At 43.4% G+C, this 15831-nt stretch overlaps 6 protein-coding genes and 1 non-coding gene across 15 annotated transcripts; 3 read left to right on the top strand and 4 right to left on the bottom strand.

Moving 5' to 3' along the window:
• Window positions 1-18: 18 nt before the first annotated feature.
• On the bottom strand, window positions 19-2853 carry alkbh2 (alkB homolog 2, alpha-ketoglutarate dependent dioxygenase). Of its 4 annotated transcripts, XM_029509895.1 has the most exons (5): window positions 2583-2853; window positions 1493-1632; window positions 1307-1360; window positions 1002-1200; window positions 19-921 (listed from the first exon to the last, which is right to left on the bottom strand). In XM_029509895.1, the coding sequence occupies exons 2-5, from the start codon at window positions 1575-1577 to the stop codon at window positions 612-614; spliced, it is 648 nt and encodes a 215-aa protein (XP_029365755.1). In that variant the 5' UTR covers window positions 1578-1632; window positions 2583-2853; the 3' UTR covers window positions 19-611. The 4 variants fall into 4 exon arrangements, with proteins under 4 accessions (XP_029365755.1, XP_029365753.1, XP_029365752.1 ...); XM_029509893.1 differs by having other exon boundaries at window positions 1307-1632; window positions 2077-2853; XM_029509892.1 differs by having other exon boundaries at window positions 1307-1632.
• On the top strand, window positions 2207-5095 carry unga (uracil DNA glycosylase a). 5 transcript variants are annotated; one of them, XM_029509888.1, is made up of 7 exons: window positions 2207-2398; window positions 2686-2924; window positions 3015-3110; window positions 3493-3590; window positions 3691-3779; window positions 3890-4068; window positions 4161-4913. In XM_029509888.1, the coding sequence occupies exons 1-7, from the start codon at window positions 2317-2319 to the stop codon at window positions 4299-4301; spliced, it is 924 nt and encodes a 307-aa protein (XP_029365748.1). In that variant the 5' UTR covers window positions 2207-2316; the 3' UTR covers window positions 4302-4913. The 5 variants fall into 5 exon arrangements, with proteins under 5 accessions (XP_029365748.1, XP_029365750.1, XP_029365749.1 ...); XM_029509890.1 differs by having other exon boundaries at window positions 2207-2412; window positions 2724-2924; XM_029509889.1 differs by having other exon boundaries at window positions 2207-2415; window positions 2724-2924.
• Window positions 4961-7583, top strand: pxmp2 (peroxisomal membrane protein 2). The gene is made up of 5 exons (XM_029509896.1): window positions 4961-5198; window positions 5503-5625; window positions 5771-5933; window positions 6667-6786; window positions 6894-7583. The coding sequence occupies exons 1-5, from the start codon at window positions 5056-5058 to the stop codon at window positions 6960-6962; spliced, it is 618 nt and encodes a 205-aa protein (XP_029365756.1). The 5' UTR covers window positions 4961-5055; the 3' UTR covers window positions 6963-7583.
• On the bottom strand, window positions 7552-13078 carry LOC115048443 (polyubiquitin-B-like). 2 transcript variants are annotated; one of them, XM_029509899.1, is made up of 3 exons: window positions 12837-13078; window positions 12276-12752; window positions 7552-7624 (listed from the first exon to the last, which is right to left on the bottom strand). In XM_029509899.1, the coding sequence occupies exons 2-3, from the start codon at window positions 12739-12741 to the stop codon at window positions 7605-7607; spliced, it is 486 nt and encodes a 161-aa protein (XP_029365759.1). In that variant the 5' UTR covers window positions 12742-12752; window positions 12837-13078; the 3' UTR covers window positions 7552-7604. The 2 variants fall into 2 exon arrangements, with proteins under 2 accessions (XP_029365759.1, XP_029365758.1); XM_029509898.1 differs by lacking the exon at window positions 7552-7624 and having other exon boundaries at window positions 12185-12752; window positions 12837-13072.
• On the bottom strand, window positions 7580-8360 carry LOC115048444 (polyubiquitin-B-like). Its single transcript, XM_029509901.1, has 2 exons — window positions 8180-8360; window positions 7580-8095 (listed from the first exon to the last, which is right to left on the bottom strand). The coding sequence occupies exon 2, from the start codon at window positions 8082-8084 to the stop codon at window positions 7605-7607; it is 480 nt and encodes a 159-aa protein (XP_029365761.1). The 5' UTR covers window positions 8085-8095; window positions 8180-8360; the 3' UTR covers window positions 7580-7604.
• Window positions 13079-13399: 321 nt separating the features above from the next.
• On the bottom strand, window positions 13400-15336 carry gatc (glutamyl-tRNA amidotransferase subunit C). Its single transcript, XM_029509897.1, has 5 exons — window positions 14845-15336; window positions 14706-14756; window positions 14037-14206; window positions 13801-13904; window positions 13400-13697 (listed from the first exon to the last, which is right to left on the bottom strand). The coding sequence occupies exons 1-5, from the start codon at window positions 14995-14997 to the stop codon at window positions 13636-13638; spliced, it is 540 nt and encodes a 179-aa protein (XP_029365757.1). The 5' UTR covers window positions 14998-15336; the 3' UTR covers window positions 13400-13635.
• A 191-nt stretch (window positions 15337-15527) lies between these two features.
• Window positions 15528-15600, top strand: trnak-uuu (transfer RNA lysine (anticodon UUU)). Its single transcript has one exon. It is a non-coding gene; the product is annotated as a tRNA-Lys (tRNA).
• The last annotated feature ends 231 nt before the right edge of the window (window positions 15601-15831 follow it).

Here is a 15831-nt window from a genome sequence, read left to right as displayed (position 1 = left end):
CAGGCAAAGAATGATCTCTGTAGAGAACGGGTGTTTTTATTTGTTTAATGCTCATTAGTTCCAAAGGTAGAGAATGACGAAATAAGATGAAATTACATGAGTATAAAAAAAATCAACTGACCAAGATTGTAAAATGGAGTTCAACTGAGTTTTTCTTTTTAAGTCCTATTGTTGTATATGTCTATGGGCCAAGAATAAACTTTGACAGACAATTTGCCGAAGACAGGTCATAACCAGAGCCGAGTCAATCAAACTACAGTCTAAGTAAACACAATTTAATGTCTCACTCAACAAAATGCTCCATCACCTCTTTGTGCCATCTAAGAACAAACAGTGCTTTTTTGGCAAAATTCCTCATCACCTGCGTTCAATGTGAGGCTGTCATTTTTTTACTTTATAATAGTTGGACTCATTGCTCATTTACTGACAATGTTACTGAAAAGGTTGTAAACTAACCTTCAGTTAGTCAGAATTTAAAGTTTGTTATTCTCCAAAGTCCCAGCAGTACTAATATTTAGTCACTCAAATCCAGTAGATTTGTGATATTCGTCCATATGCTCAGGGTTGTCCAACCCCTGCTGATAATCTTTGCTTGGCTGTAGGTACACTTTTCATTTCTTGCTGCCCAGTACAATACGTCTAAAAGTGAGGTTGATTCGAGGCAGGAGGACTTTTTTCCGCACAGGAAGGCTGTGGTACCAAAAAGTGTTGGTTGGTGGATTCATCAGGAGCAGACTCCCATGAGCGAGTTCCAGCCTCACAGGTTCAATCTGTCGGGAACTCTGTTTTCCACGAGCATCTCTGTGCCTGAAGATGAAGTCGCGTGCTGCTCCCAGAGAGACAGAAGCGATGGGACAGATGGGGTCCAGCTCTTTTTCATCATCGCGATGCTCACCCATATGGTCTTGCCCATCTTTGTACCTGGTGAATCAAAGAACGCCTTCAGCAGGACAACTCATCGAGTTGTAACCTTTACAACCTCATATTCAGCGATTTCTCACCTGTTGACCAGAACAAAGTTGAATGTCTGTCCTGTTGTTCTTGTGACAGCATCCCGAATGGATGCCAAGGTTGGAGTCCAAGGGCAGGCTGAACGAGTCACTCCAGAGTAAGTGTACGTTAGACCTGCATCTCCATATGTTGCCTGCTTTCTTGGTATTTTGTACACTTTTCCAAACACCTGTACTTTTGCTTCCTCCCCTGAAACAGAAACAATCATAAGTTATCAGCTGTGTTGCTCAAGTGAACTGCTATGCAGAAGGTAAGCTACTGCACCTTTGCAAAGAAAAAAAGATTGTCGTTGTACCTGTTGAATACACGACCTGCTCCTCCAACTGTTTGAACAACTGGTCTGCTTCTTCTTTGGAGAAAAGTAAAGCATAATCACAGTCAAGCCCCTCTGCCTCTATTTTCTGCCAGGGGACAGGATGAGAGAACTCGACTAAAGCTGCATCTTCATCTACTTCATCTTCCTCCTCCTTCATCCTCTCACCTTCCTCCAGTTTAATCTTCTTCCTTGGGCTTCTTCTGAGGGTCTCACTTCGTTTGTTCTGTGCCCGAATCACAAACTTTTCCATTGAAACAGCTTTTCATTTGTTGCCCTCAGAAAATGGCCATTTTAGTTATTGAAACCTGAATGAAACAAACACAAATAAAACATGAACACACCTTTTTATAGTTGAAGAGGACTATCTAGTTTTTCTGAGTTGACATTTGTAACACATTGTTAAATAATGGGCCTTTAATCGATCAATCAGAAAATAATAAATAGAGTAGTAAAGATACATGCCAAATCTTCCTTGAGCATAAAACATAAAGTTGCGCCATTAACCAGTAAATGAACCAAACAAAAACAACACATTTTCACATTTAAGAACCTTTAACAATAAAACTGGAGATATTTCACCCAAAATAAAAGCATCGGTTGATTGTTTGATAATATTATTAACTGCTGTTGAATTTCTGCTCATTAACTTCTTAATTAAAAGGACCATTTTCTACAAAACAATGTCAACACCTCTAATACCTCTAAAACACGACGAATCTTCTAAAGGCCACCAAGTGTGCCTTGTTTACCTCAGATCGATCCCATCGGTAGCACAAACTGTGCTGAACACGCAGCAGCGGTCTGTCTTGAACGTCGCTCAGTTTATTATCATATCTCCGCTGACGTCACTTCGTGTTGGCGCCAAATAGATTATTCTACTCAGAGGGTTTGCGCTTGTCGTGGAGTCCGCCGCTGTTTTGTTTTTGTATTACCCACCAAGTGAATCTAGTTATTTCCCGCAGCTCTCCGCAGGGCCATTTATCGACAGGATGATCGGACAGAAAACAATTCAATCGTTTTTTTCACCGGTGTCCAAAAAGAGGATTTCCAAGGAGCTAAATGAGAACGAGGGTGAAAATAAAAACGCGGTGAGTTTCCCTTCTGCTCCGTGTAGCTCATAGTAACCACAGACTTACACTGCATTGTTAAAAACACGACAGTTTTTATTCAAACGGAATGTACACGTTATTTCAGATTTCCCGCGACACATTCACTATAACCCGGGGTGCGTTCACGATCCCCTCGGTGTTCTTGCCTGTTAAAAAGTGTTGCTCCGGCCTGCCACCTCGCGACAATGTTTGCACTCCACTGTGAACGGTTTCTAAAGCCGATCGCCTCTCCAGCTGCCCGCCTCTCAGCTGCTCTCTCTTCTGTCCGATACACTAAAATTGTGCAGAAGAGGCCGAAGCCTTCAGCGGCGGACTCGGAGCCGTCCGGGCCGCCTCCCAGCCTCCTGTCCCCGGAGCAGCTGGACAGGATCGCCCGCAACAAGAAAGCGGCGCTGGAGAAACTGACTTCCGCTCAGAAGCCTCCAGGTGTCGGGGAGAGCTGGAGCAGAGCGCTGTCTGCAGAGTTTGGAAAGAACTACTTCAAACAGGTGAGGTGTCAAAAAGGCAGACTGCGTTTGGTGTCTCTGCAGCGTCACTTTTTTTTTTTTTTTTTAATTAACTTCATGTCTTTGTCTCAGTTGATGAGCTTTGTCGGTGAGGAGAGGAAACGCCACACTGTGTACCCACCTGCTGAACATGTCTTCACCTGGACACAGATGTGTCAAATCAAAGATGTGAGTGAAACACTGACCCCGAAAACAAACAAACATACATTCATGGAGCTTTTATATCCAGGTAAACTCAATTTAAAATAAATAAGTAAATATAAAACAAAAAACCCTCCATGGCTGCTGTTATCCCTCACGACTCAGCAGTAACTATCAATCTCTTGGTAAATACTGTCTGATGACAACAGATAAAATAAAATATCAGCCACTATTAATTGTAGGCACCCACACACTTTCATTATTTCTACATGGTATATAAATGTGACAATAATAATAATTATATATACATTCTATGTTCTGAATCAAAACAGTTTGTAAGGGCACTCTGTCAGTAAAGTGGTATAACATGTCCAACCTGCCTAATTGCGCCATCTGACTCTCCCTCCAGGTGAAAGTCGTGATCCTCGGCCAGGATCCGTACCATGGTCCCAACCAGGCCCATGGGTTGTGCTTCAGTGTAAAAAGACCAGTTCCTCCTCCACCCAGGTTTAGTTATTTTGTATGATTCAGTTAATTTTCTTAAAAAGCCAAAGTGGTAATGAATCAGTCTTTTGACAACGTGTATCACATCCTTGTTGATTTTCAGTCTGGAGAACATGTATAAAGAGCTGGCGTCAGACATTGAAGCCTTCCAGCACCCTGGACATGGGGACCTGACGGGATGGGCTAAACAAGGTGCTGTGAAACTAAAAAAAAATAAATAAATAATAAAAAAGCCAGTTGAATGAAATAAGAGAGCTGTTGGAGTTTAACAGACCTGCTATATTCTCCATCTGTGGCCTCAGGTGTGTTGCTGCTCAACGCGGTGTTGACCGTCCGAGCGCACCAGGCCAACTCGCATAAAGACAAAGGCTGGGAGACCTTCACTGATGCTGTGGTGCATTGGCTCAGCAACAACCTGGAGGGCCTCGTCTTCATGCTGTGGGGATCATATGCTCAGAAGAAAGGAGCTGCAATTAACAGGGTGCGCCTCCAGACTCATTGTAATGAAAACACTTTACACATATGCTGTCTATTCTGTTTGCGATTGTGATCTTTGACTCGCTGTGTTTACAGAAACGCCACCATGTGCTGCAGGCTGTTCATCCGTCTCCTTTGTCTGCCCATCGTGGTTTCTTTGGCTGCAAACATTTTTCAAAGGCCAATGAGTTACTAAAAAAATCAGGAAAAACACCTATTGACTGGAAGGCTCTCTAAGCTAAAAATGAACTACGGACCGACCAATAAGCTTTAACAGATTCCTGTTTGACCTACAATCGATTTTTTTTTTGTTTGTTTGTTCTGTTTTGTTAGTTTTAGTCAAAGTTGGAAGGTTCTATTCGCTGCATTTTCCTAGAAACAAAGATATTCCAGTGCACATTTGTATTTAGCAGCTGTGTACTTTTCAGTTTTGTTGTAAATATGTGTGTCTACACCATTAGTTTTTTGTTTGTTTTGACATTAAAGTTTGCTTTTTTAAATTTTTATTAATATGCTAGTTCAGGCGATGTGGTCTTGTAACGTCTCATAAATTTGCTCCGAGGGGAGGAAAGCTCTTTCTGACATCCATGAACACTAGGTGTTGTACAGAGTTTAGTTTGAGGTCTGTAATATGAGTAAAAATCACAGTATCAGGCCATGATGTGTAGGCTCAGTAGCAGTGGTATTACAAATACCTTTGGGCACCGCTGAAATTATCAGTTGAATGTTTTTTATTTTCCGAAACGCTTTCATACTTGTGCATCTGCACCTCTGTTGCTATAATGAGAGTTTTTCTCAGTGTCTGCATGTTGCAAATTTTGAGATACAATTAAAAAGTCTATTCTTGCAGTTCGTATTATAATAATTATGATTTATTTATTTTTTTTAAACTGGCGCGCTCAGCGGCTGTTAACGTGGAGGCGTGGCTCCGCCCGTGACGTCACGACGTGCACAGGAAGCGTTCGGTCCGTCCCTTCAGCGTGAGGCGGTGATGTGCAGCCCACATCTCCGACCTTCTCTGGCCATGTCTGTGCAGAGTGTCCCGCTCCGGGACGCGCCAGCCGCCCTCCGCCTCCTGCAGCAGTACCTGGTCCTCCTGAAGAGGTACCCGGTCCTCACCAAGTCCGTCACCAGGTCGGTTCACTGGTCTCCTGCCCTCTTCCCTCCGTTTGACGGGAGGAGGGGAGTCGTGTTGAAAGTGTTAGTTCGTGTTAACACGTGTGAACTGCTCAGTGCTGGTCGTGTTGACCTCACAGTGATCGGGGTCAGACCACAGACTGGACCTTTGTCTCAGTGAGGCTGCAGCCAATCAGCATCAGGCTGGAGAAACTCCCTAAACCGACCATCAGAATGAAACTATCTGTGACATGCTGATTTATAATGACAGAGGTGTGTGTGTGTGTGTGTGTGTCCGTCCCCGTCCCCTTGATGTTTTCAGTGGCATACTCTCAGCTTTAGGAAATCTTCTGTCTCAGATCTTAGAGGCGCGAAAAAAGGCCAAACATGGAGCCCTGCTCAGTGAAATTGATGCAGCTGGAGCTGCACGCTACGCCATTTATGGGTGAGACTTTTTGCACATCTGTTTGTAAAGCAGTGATTTCATGCAGGACTTCAGGGTGGGAAAAGGTGTAAAATGGCATCCATGATGAAACATTTACTGTCCTTACACTGTCAATTATTATATTACACCTTGTGCCCTGTTGCAGATTGGTTATTACAGGACCAGTGAGCCATTACTTCTACCAGCTGATGGAGCTGTGGATGCCGACCACAGACCCATTCTGTGTAATCAAACGGCTGCTACTGGATCGCCTGATTTTTGCCCCCGGCTTTCTATTCATTTTCTACTTTGTCATGACGATCCTTGAGGTGGGTCGTGTGTGAAACTGTCCTCTGATGTTATTGAAGTTAAACTCAATGACTTGATCTTGCACTTTCAAAGTAGTTGCAGCAGAGGGCGAGATGATCCTGCTTTTCAACAGCCAGTATAAGTCAGACCTTTGGGGATTGGTCTCATTATGACTACGTTCACACTGCCAGCCTTAGTGCCCGCTTTGGATTTCTTTCTATATCTAATTTATTTTTATGCAGCAGAGGAACAACAATATGGTACACACAGCCCTCTGTGTACAGAAGTAAACAAGAAGGGGTCAGGAATAAAAGACATGGAGGCCACAAATGTTAGTGTTTTTGGTTCAATAGGATCAGCCTGTGTCTGTGCCAACTCATAATCAACTCAAACTGGCTTGTGTGATGCAATCCCACTAGTTTCTGCTGAAAGCCTCAAACACGTACGTTTATCAGGGTCGACTTGGCTACACAGCAAAGACGTCCCATCACGCACACAAGTACAAACTCTTTTAAACTCACATCCCTTTGGCACAGTCATAATTTTCCAGCAATTTTGTCAGATTTTTTATTGTTTAAAATTGGAGCGGCCCTTTAAACATGAATTTGTTGTACCGGGATATGATCATAATATTTAGTCCATTGTGTTCATCTCTATCAAATACGTGCTATTAAGGGTTTTTACGTAGATAAAGAATGAAGTACAACATCACAAATGAGACAGAACAACACTGTTGTTGCCCTGTGTATCCAGGCTAAAGGGTGGGAAGACTTTGAAAAGAAGATGAGAAAAAGTTATTGGACTGCTTTGAAGATGAACTGGAAAGTTTGGACTCCATTCCAGTTCATCAATATCAACTTTGTCCCTGTCCAGGTATGCATGTCACTGACGAATATTGTTGTGGAGTTAAAAATGACTCATACTCTGAAAATGCAAGTCATCTTTGTTTAATGTGTTGGTTGGTTTCTTTTTGCTTTCAGTTCAGAGTGCTGTTTGCCAACGTAATTGCTTTATTTTGGTACGCCTACCTTGCATCTGTGAGGAAATGATACCTATGAAGATCTCTACATGGAAAACAAATCTGGAAGAAGAGTTTCTTCGCCCTGGCTTCGTAATGGTGCTTGTGATTGCCAGAGAACTGAGATAACACAATCAGGCTGTAAGCTGTCAACTTGTTTATAATCTGTTGACTAATTTTCACCTTTAGTAGCTGTCCTGAAGGACTTTGAACAAACCTTTACTTCAAGCCAACTGACATGATACTAAATTTTGGAAACGTCACTGTGTTTGTGATAATAGAAAAATAATTAAATGTGGCTTGTTATAAATGTTCTTTTACAGAGCACTGCCAAAATTTTCTGAAACAACATAACCACTAAGTTGTCTAACTGAGGAATCCTCTTTGTAAAAAAGGAGATCACATCAGTGCTAACTGTGCAATGAGACATTGTTTCTTGTGGTCTGTGAAGATACAGGAAATGCGTTAACTCTCAGTTGGGACTTTATTTGAACTTGTACAGTGACACAATATGTATTGTGTGATATTTGTCAATTTAAAAACAGGATAGTAATAATTTTTATCATCTTATCGTATATAATGATTATCATTACCAGAATACAGAATTGTTTAATACACTCAACAGTTTTAAATAAAATAAAAATAGCTGAACGATGCTGTTCCCGGGTAAAAATCAATCGAAGCGTCCTCCGCCTCCTCTCAGTCGGAGGAGCAGCTGGATGGTGCTGCCGGCTGCGACGCCGTAGTCCACCAGTCTCCCTTCTCCCAAGTCCTGGCTCTGATGGACCAGCCTCTGCTGGCTGACCGGGACCCGCTCTCTCTGCTCCACTCTGCGTTTCAGCTCAGCGACGGTCTCCTCAGCTCGGACATCGTAGGTGTGGGTCGCCCCCTTATCGGTGATCAGATGGATCTGGAACTTGTTCTGCTGGACCACCAGCAGCTTCACCGTGGACCCGGACCGGAGGCCGTAGGACTGGACCTGTCTGGAGTCGTCGCTGAGCTCCGTCCTCCGGCCGTTGTCTATAACCAGCCTCTGCTGGCCAGGCGGAGCTCCGACTTTCTGCTGGATGAGGAGCTTCAGAGAGCCGACTGTGTCCTGAGGCTGCACCGTCAGACTGAAGCTCTCAGTCACGGTGCTGACGAAGATCTCCATGTTAAAGTTGTCTGGAGGAAAAGAGGACAACACGAGAGAAGAGTGAGCTTTTAAAAAGTCTCTTCAGCACAGAGCTGTTCAGGACACTTTCCTACCTTCTGACACTCCTCCAGGAAACTTCAGGTCTTCAGCGGTGGACTGGTGGAGAGGTGATGCTGAACAGCTGCTGATGGAGGCTGAGCTCTGTTTATATACACTCCGCCTGAGCTGAGCTGAGCTGCTACATGTCTGAGAAGTTTCGAGAAGTTATTTTCAGTTTCCTTTCTCGTCTCAGAAACAAAAGAAGTTTGGTGAGATGATATTAGGCTGAATCACTCCGTCAGATTCTCGCTGTCTGTCTCTCACTCTCACCCCCTCTCCCTCTTTCTCCCCCCCCCCTCTCGCTCGCTCTCCTTTCCTCCCCCCTTTGCACGCACTGATAAGAACCATCCTTCTTAAAAAAAAAAAAAAAAAAAAAAAACACAGTTTCACCCAGTTCTAAGCATTTATACTACATTTACTAACCATGTTCTGCCAAAGTCTGTGTCTCTCCCAGTTTGTCTCCTCTCTCCCTGTCCTCATCCTGCAGGTGGTGACTCATCGCCATCCCATGTTCCTGCAACACCTGCTGCTCCCATATTTCATGAATTCTGTACTACAGCTCAACTCCATGAACTTCATGCAGCAACATGTTCCTGCCTACACCCCCCTCCAATGCCTATGTCACTCTCTCTCTCTCCCTCTTTCAACCCAACCGGTCGAGGCAGATGGCCGCCCCCCCCTGAGCCTGGTTCTGCTCGAGGTCTCTGCCTCTTAAAGGAAGTTTTTCCTTGCCACTGTTGCCAAGTGCTTGCTCATCTGGGGATCTGTTGGGTCTCTTTAAATAAATTTATAAAGAGTTTGGCCTAGACCTGCTCTATATGTAAAGTGCCTTGATGTAACTTTGTTATGATTTGGTGCTATACAAATTAATCTGATTTGATTTGATTGTTGTGTAAACAGTGAAAGAAGGAAAAACTGAGTAATAGGTCTACATGAATGACAACTAGATACTTAAAAATAATAATTTATTGCCTTTTGCAAAGAAACTTTGTTTTCCACACTGTCTGCATACATTGCTCATTCGCCTTTTCTGTGAATTATATAAAAAAGGATATATATATATATATATATAAATAAAGACTTGATCAGAACCTGTACAAATTTTAGGACATAGTTGAAAGGTGTTGTGTGTTGGGGCACAGAAATTGCCTGCCCTTGGGCCAGAAGTGGACAGGCAGCACTGCCCAACATGAACAAATTGTCTCAAAGAGCAGCTACCAATGTCTTCCAAATATTCAGGAGAAAAAAAGATCTCAGAGTCTTCAAAGATTGATGTAGATGATGTTTATTCAAAATACAGCAATACAGCTGAGTGGATCAGACCCGGGGTCTGAATACACACCTGTTGAAGGAAATTTTGGCAAAGAATTGTGAGCAATGCTATGCTGAATACTGAAGGATGCATGTAATACATATAATATTGTAATGGACACTGAAGAGCACCAGCATTACCATTTCAATTACTAAAAGAGCACTGAGGCTACAGGTGGCAGAGGGGGGTTTGTGGGGAGATAAGAGTTACATAGAGCCAACACATAGGCCGACGATTAGGCCTCAGCAGGAAGACCCGGGGAGGAGAAACAGATATCAAGCAATAGGCCATGACAAAATGCTGAGATGGCATCAAAGTCAGAAAAGGGGAATTCCCATGCGTAGAGGTATGAATGAGGACAGGAAGCTTGGAGACAAGAGAGAAGCGTATGTAGTAGGTTGAAGCTCAAGGAAGCATGTATATAGGGTGGCACAAAGATTCATTCCTCAGTGTCAGACCTGGGGTCACACTGTTTGTACAAATACTTCCTGTCCTTTTAATAAAACTGGAACCTCAAAAGACTCTGAGGACTCTGAGATCTTTTTTCTTCAACTTTGAAAGAACACAACACCTGATTTTGGAAGATTGGAAGACCACGTTGAGCGCCACTGCCAGGTCTTATCTGGCCCACATCTTGCCAGTTGGGCGCCACGACAGCCCTTCCTGCCCTCTCCAGGGCCACTCAACCCATCTCAGTTTTTAAAATTCCAGTTTGAGCTGGTTTGCCACCTTTAAAGTCAGCCTTTCATGACTTTGGGAATTTTTTTGGTGATCTAATTGTGGCAGAAGATGCCTTCCTTGGAGTTTTGTTTTTTTTTTTTGTTTTTTTTTTAAAAAACATCAAGTCACTACCCAGGATGTCCAGGCTGCTGGGCATCATGTGGTTGCTGCACCTGTCTTTGGCTCTGACATAGGTCTTTTCCTCTGTACTTTCCCAAATCATCAGCAGACTTCTGCTTCAGCCGAGGGTTGCACCCTATCTGAGACAAGTGCATGGGCTGGGCCACCTGACTCAGCTGTGGACAGTAGTTATTATCCTCTTCTGCCACTGGCTAGGCTGCATCTCCTTCTCAAGTGCAGTCAACAAACACTACACACAACTATTGTAACAGTAATGCGTGGGAGTAAGAAGTTTCTAATCAGACTGTATCCTTTCTGGTAGGTCGTGCTATCGTCCTTGTACAAACATACAGAGCCTTCAAAGTCAGAGTGATGTCTGGAGTATTAAACCTTCATTGTTCATGAGTCTACACTATTCCACAATGAGCAGTAAATGAAATATGTATATTAAAATTTCAGCAGTAAACTAAATATATATTCATAGCAGTAGACAAAATCTATTCACAAGTGTATGTTTCCAGTGTGAGGCTACAACATACAACACAAAGAGCAACACACTATCTGACCCCAAAATTCTCACATGCTTCAACTACTTTGGTTACTTTGACTAACACGTATCTCTGAATTTGCACCTCCATTTAACCAGAGTTGTGTCTTTATTTATTTTTTTAACACCTTGGTTTTTGCAAAATAAATAAAAGGTGTGGCGTTCAGGCACACTTGCTTCCTGTTCCGGCTGGGGGATAGGTCCCAGCCCCCAGGCGTTTCCTGTTCCGGCTGGGGGATCGCCCGCGGCACCCAGGCGTTTCCTGTTCCGGCTGGGGGATCGCCCGCGGCACCCAGGCGTTTCCTGTTCTGGCTGGGCCACCACTTCCAGAGTTCACCACATCCTTGCCTCTGCCTCTGCCTCTGCCTCTGCCTCTGCCTCTGCCTCTGACGCAGCGTAAAACTACCCCTCCACCACCCTGGAACCCTTTAAGGACTGTTGCCAGTGCTGGAGCCTCATAGGTTGCGTGTTTCGCTGTGGACCCACTCTCCCCTTAACCATGGACTTCTTTCTGTGCTGCCACTGTTTGTACTGGGTCTTTAATAAAGACTGTAAAATGTATGCTGGTGTGGTTTGCGCTGCAATTGGTACCATCCTAACCCATTACAATGTGTGGCAGTAAACTGAGTCATAAAATGTACACCCTGAATTTTACACAGATACTTCAGTTTTTTTGTTTTCTTTTAAGTGGTCTGTTAAGTGGGTGGGGCTGCTTGGTGGTGGTAAGCACTCTTACCCCACAATAAGTAGGCCAGGGGTTCAATTTCTGGGCTGACAAGTGTTTCCTCCTACCGTCCAAAGACATCATGCTTAGGCTCATCGGTGACTCAATAGTTTTTAGGTGTGAGTGGTTGTTGGTCTGTGTCTGTCTCAGTGTGTTGGCCCTGTGATGGACAGGGTGACCCTGTGCGACCCAGAAACGATTAACTGCAAGAAGGTGATGAATGAATGAGATTTTTGGTGAGAATTAACAGAATAAAACTACTGTTATCACTTTTTGTGGTTATGCTTATTTAAGTGTCAACAACTTGCAAATCACAGAACGTGATACTTCTAATGACTAATATTAGACAAATTTCTTCCCCCACCATGATATATCAACCCCTATAAAGTAATTGGTTGAAAACTATTCATTTCAGAACCTTAAAAGGTCATGGTCAAACAGCGCCATCGTGTGCTGAAGAAAGGAACAGGAAAAATGAAGATTAAAATATTTCTTTATTAATAATGCCTTATCGATTACACAACAAAAACCATAACAGTAGACGGAATGTGCTTGTTTTAAAAATTCATATAAATAGCAAACATTGACTTTAACTGATTTGGTCAACATTTATATTAAATAAAACTAATCAACACTACTTTTTTTTTTTTTGTTTGTTTGCCTAAACTAAGTGAAAGCGTCCTCCGCCTCCTCTCAGTCGGAGGAGCAGCTGGATGGTGCTGCCGGCTGCGACGCCGTAGTCCACCAGTCTCCCTTCTCCCAAGTCCTGGCTCTGATGGACCAGCCTCTGCTGGCTGACCGGGACCCGCTCTCTCTGCTCCACTCTGCGTTTCAGCTCAGCGACGGTCTCCTCAGCTCGGACATCGTAGGTGTGGGTCGCCCCCTTATCGGTGATCAGATGGATCTGGAACTTGTCACTGTTCTGCTGGACCACCAGCAGCGTCACCGTGGACCCGGACCGGAGGCCGTAGGACTGGACCTGTCTGGAGTCGTCGCTGAGCTCCGTCCTCCGGCCGTTGTCTATAACCAGCCTCTGCTGGCCAGGCGGAGCTCCGACTTTCTGCTGGATGAGGAGCTTCAGAGAGCCGACTGTGTCCTGAGGCTGCACCGTCAGACTGAAGCTCTCAGTCACGGTGCTGACGAAGATCTCCATGTTAAAGTTGTCTGGAGGAAAAGAGGACAACACGAGAGAAGAGTGAGCTTTTAAAAAGTCTCTTCAGCACAGAGCTGTTCAGGACACTTTCCTACCTTCTGACACTCCTCCAGGAAACTTCAGGTCTTCAGCGGTGGACTGTGGAGAGGTGATGCTGAACAGCTGCTGATGGAGGCTGAGCTCTGTTTATATACACTCCGCCTGAGTTGCCACCCCCTTCGGATTCGTTTTCCCTTCTCCGACAAACATAACTTTCGGTTTCTATTCTCCTAACGTTTGTCAGCTAGTTTGTTTGTTTTGTGTCGAGAGATGGGCAGGTTTATGATGTCATTATCTCATGACAAATTATTGGGGCAGAGAATTAACCACAGGAACGAATTTCTATTGCTGCTTAACTGTGTAATGACAACAATTGAACAAATTGTGACTACATGTACTTTTCAAAATTTGTTATGGAAACACAAAGACAAAAGTATTTATTTTATGAAAAGAAAAAAATTTAATGTGATCTGGACACATGAAACATTTCAAAACAATGTCTCACCTTTGTGCTGAATATACTGACTACGCCCAATATCCTATTCAGCACTTCTAAAAATGACAGTGGAAAATGACTGCCTAATGAAACCGAAAAAAATAACATCGATTTACACAACCAGAAGGTTTTCTTTTTATTGTTCTTGTTTGACATGTTGAACCTATAAAACCTGACAAAAGCTTTCTGACAGCTGTTCTTTGGTGCAGATAAGGTTAGAAGAAAAAGGTGTTGTCCCCAGCCAGCATTTCTACATACTGTACTTTGTTGGCATAATATTCAGTCTGCAAAATAAAAACATAAATATAACCAAGACAGGAATGCCCCTGTTAAACATTCACCCGAGTCATAAATAAATATCATAGCTCTGAATGTTTCAATATGGAAGCCCGCTCTTCCCTCTTGGGTAGAGGAATATTTCCTGTGGTAAAAAAAAAAATAGTGAAAAGTAAAAAAATGTACATAAAAAATACAAAGAATACTAAATCAATACCAATGTTGTATTTGGTTTTTAATTTTCTCACCTGGTGGTGCCACGAAATATTCTTCTACTGTGTTTTTGGAAAGTTGCAGCAGTTCTTCAGCACAGCCCCCTTCGATTACTGTATCACCCCGTAAGCATAAAGCCCTGAATGTGCATGGATACATCATGACCACTTACATAAAGCTGAATTCGTAGTAGTTTATAGAAGTTTAATTTCTGTAGCGAAATGATCAACATGAAATTTGCACACAGGTTCTCTAACTGTCTGGCCCGTACCAGTCCTCCAGAACAGAATCCATTGGTTCAACCCCAGATGTGTCAACAACATGAAGTTGATCTGCAAATCGAATGGCTTTCTCCAAACAGGCCAGCCCCTGTTTGGTTCGGAAATCAACCAAGGCCAGTCTTTCCAGTTTGTCCACCAGGTCAGCAGGAATTTGTGCAGGCTGAAAAATGAAAATATTCATAAAAGTGAAGGTGTGAGTTTCCTTTAAGTTATCACTGAGAATAGTGAGCGAATCCATTGATAACGTTTACCAAACACTATAATGACTCATACTTAATGTCAGACTTGGGAAATCTCTGCGGTTTTATTACCTGCCATTTCATTTTGTTGGGCTCATGCAACATTGTGCAGAGAAAAATACCAGTTCCATAATCTATCCGTTCCACCTCCTGTCGGGACGAGGTATTTTTGTAAATGTGTGTGTTTCTTACAACCGGTTGCAAAATATAATTTATATAAAACGATAAATTATATTCACAAAATATTGACAACCTTCTGACCAAAACCCTTTTGGTCAAATTTGCGTAAGATGTACTGAAAGTTGACAGGTTTGTACGGCTGTATATTCATATATCATGCCCATCAGTATGCGCTTTGTGAATGAATGATCTGCAGCCCAACATGAACGTGGATCATGCTGCCCCAGTGGTGGTTATTACCAGGGGAAGTCGGTCCTCTGGCACCGGGTCCCATGTTGCTGCCTCAGGCACCTGCAGCAGAGTCGACAGGCACAGATAAACTAAAACCGCTGAGGGTTGATAAATTAAAATAAACTAGAACCACTGAGGCTTAACTTACCTTTGAGCTCTGGGGTTGAGACCCGGACAGACGGGTAGCATCGGTGCTCAGTCTCTGCGGGCAGGACTTGTTTCTTGTTAGCAGGTCAAATGAGAGTCTGAAGCTTTTCAATGACCCGCATGTGCGCGTTGCTGCGAAGCTAAACATTGACATTTTTAAATAGTCAGCCAGCCAGCGACTTCTGAGGTGAACGTACAGAAGACGGTCACATTTCTTGGTCTTCACTGGCTCACTGCATCTAAACTCACTAGCTTTGATATTAGCTACGGAGGCTAAGGCCTTCACTTCCGCCTTTTCCCTCTTCTTCGCTGTTGACCCACACAGACAACAGGTTGGATAGTCTGGGTTTAATACGGTGAGGCGTTTTAAATATTGAAGCACGGAGCTCTTATAAACACTTTACTTCACTATACAAAATTGAACTAAGTAAACATCTAAGAAAGACACTGGCAGCGCTGAGAAACCAGCAATCTATGAACCAGACGCTGTCTGTCCGCGCAGGCGCACCACTGTTACAGCTGTTAACGGTCCCCGTGTAAATCAACGGAGGAGCCACAAACAGCACAAAGACGTGACCGTGATGGAGTGATAATCCAGACACCGTAATATTTACCAATAATACCATAAGCCTTCAGTTGTATAAGAATTAAGATAAAGATGACAACCCTGAGGACGCTTTCAGAGCCCGGATAGCTCAGTCGGTAGAGCATCAGACTTTTAATCTGAGGGTCCAGGGTTCAAGTCCCTGTTCGGGCGGTACATTTTTGGTAGAAGTCAAATGCAAATCAGACCTCTTTAAGTGATGTGCATTGAAGACCTTGCATCCGCATGTTAAAAATATTACATTTTGGGGTTTCTTCGTCCTTGTACCTAATTCGAGCCTAATTCGTGGACACTTTTGTCATCTCGCAGTTTTCACCTTTCACCTTCAAAATGGCCAACACTTTCGCCGACATGCACATCAAACATCAAACATTTCACGGAAAA

This window comes from Echeneis naucrates, chromosome 9 (genome assembly GCF_900963305.1).
Source record: "Echeneis naucrates chromosome 9, fEcheNa1.1, whole genome shotgun sequence".
NCBI classification, from domain to species: domain Eukaryota; kingdom Metazoa; phylum Chordata; class Actinopteri; order Carangiformes; family Echeneidae; genus Echeneis; species Echeneis naucrates.
Note: the sequence above shows the minus strand (reverse complement) of the source record. Positions and strands in the feature narration are given on the sequence as shown.

Coding starts and splice junctions, on each gene's coding strand:
- gatc (XM_029509897.1), bottom strand. CDS start 14,997: ATGTCAATGTTTAGCTTCGCAGCAACGCGCACATGCGGGTCATTGAAA. Junction 14,207..14,705: donor CAGAGGACCGACTTCCCCTG/GTAATAACCACC, acceptor TTCATTTTTCAG/CCTGCACAAATTCCTGCTGA. Junction 13,698..13,800: donor ATATTTCGTGGCACCACCAG/GTGAGAAAATTA, acceptor TTTTTACCACAG/GAAATATTCCTCTACCCAAG.
- unga (XM_029509888.1), top strand. CDS start 2,317: ATGATCGGACAGAAAACAATTCAATCGTTTTTTTCACCGGTGTCCAAA. Junction 2,399..2,685: donor GGAGCTAAATGAGAACGAGG/GTGAAAATAAAA, acceptor CCCGCCTCTCAG/CTGCTCTCTCTTCTGTCCGA. Junction 3,591..3,690: donor CCAGTTCCTCCTCCACCCAG/GTTTAGTTATTT, acceptor GTTGATTTTCAG/TCTGGAGAACATGTATAAAG.
- pxmp2 (XM_029509896.1), top strand. CDS start 5,056: ATGTGCAGCCCACATCTCCGACCTTCTCTGGCCATGTCTGTGCAGAGT. Junction 5,199..5,502: donor CTCACCAAGTCCGTCACCAG/GTCGGTTCACTG, acceptor TGATGTTTTCAG/TGGCATACTCTCAGCTTTAG. Junction 5,626..5,770: donor GCACGCTACGCCATTTATGG/GTGAGACTTTTT, acceptor GCCCTGTTGCAG/ATTGGTTATTACAGGACCAG.
- LOC115048444 (XM_029509901.1), bottom strand. CDS start 8,084: ATGGAGATCTTCGTCAGCACCGTGACTGAGAGCTTCAGTCTGACGGTG.
- alkbh2 (XM_029509893.1), bottom strand. CDS start 1,577: ATGGAAAAGTTTGTGATTCGGGCACAGAACAAACGAAGTGAGACCCTC. Junction 1,201..1,306: donor GCAGGTCGTGTATTCAACAG/GTACAACGACAA, acceptor TTTCTGTTTCAG/GGGAGGAAGCAAAAGTACAG. Junction 922..1,001: donor AACTTTGTTCTGGTCAACAG/GTGAGAAATCGC, acceptor TTGATTCACCAG/GTACAAAGATGGGCAAGACC.
- LOC115048443 (XM_029509898.1), bottom strand. CDS start 12,741: ATGGAGATCTTCGTCAGCACCGTGACTGAGAGCTTCAGTCTGACGGTG.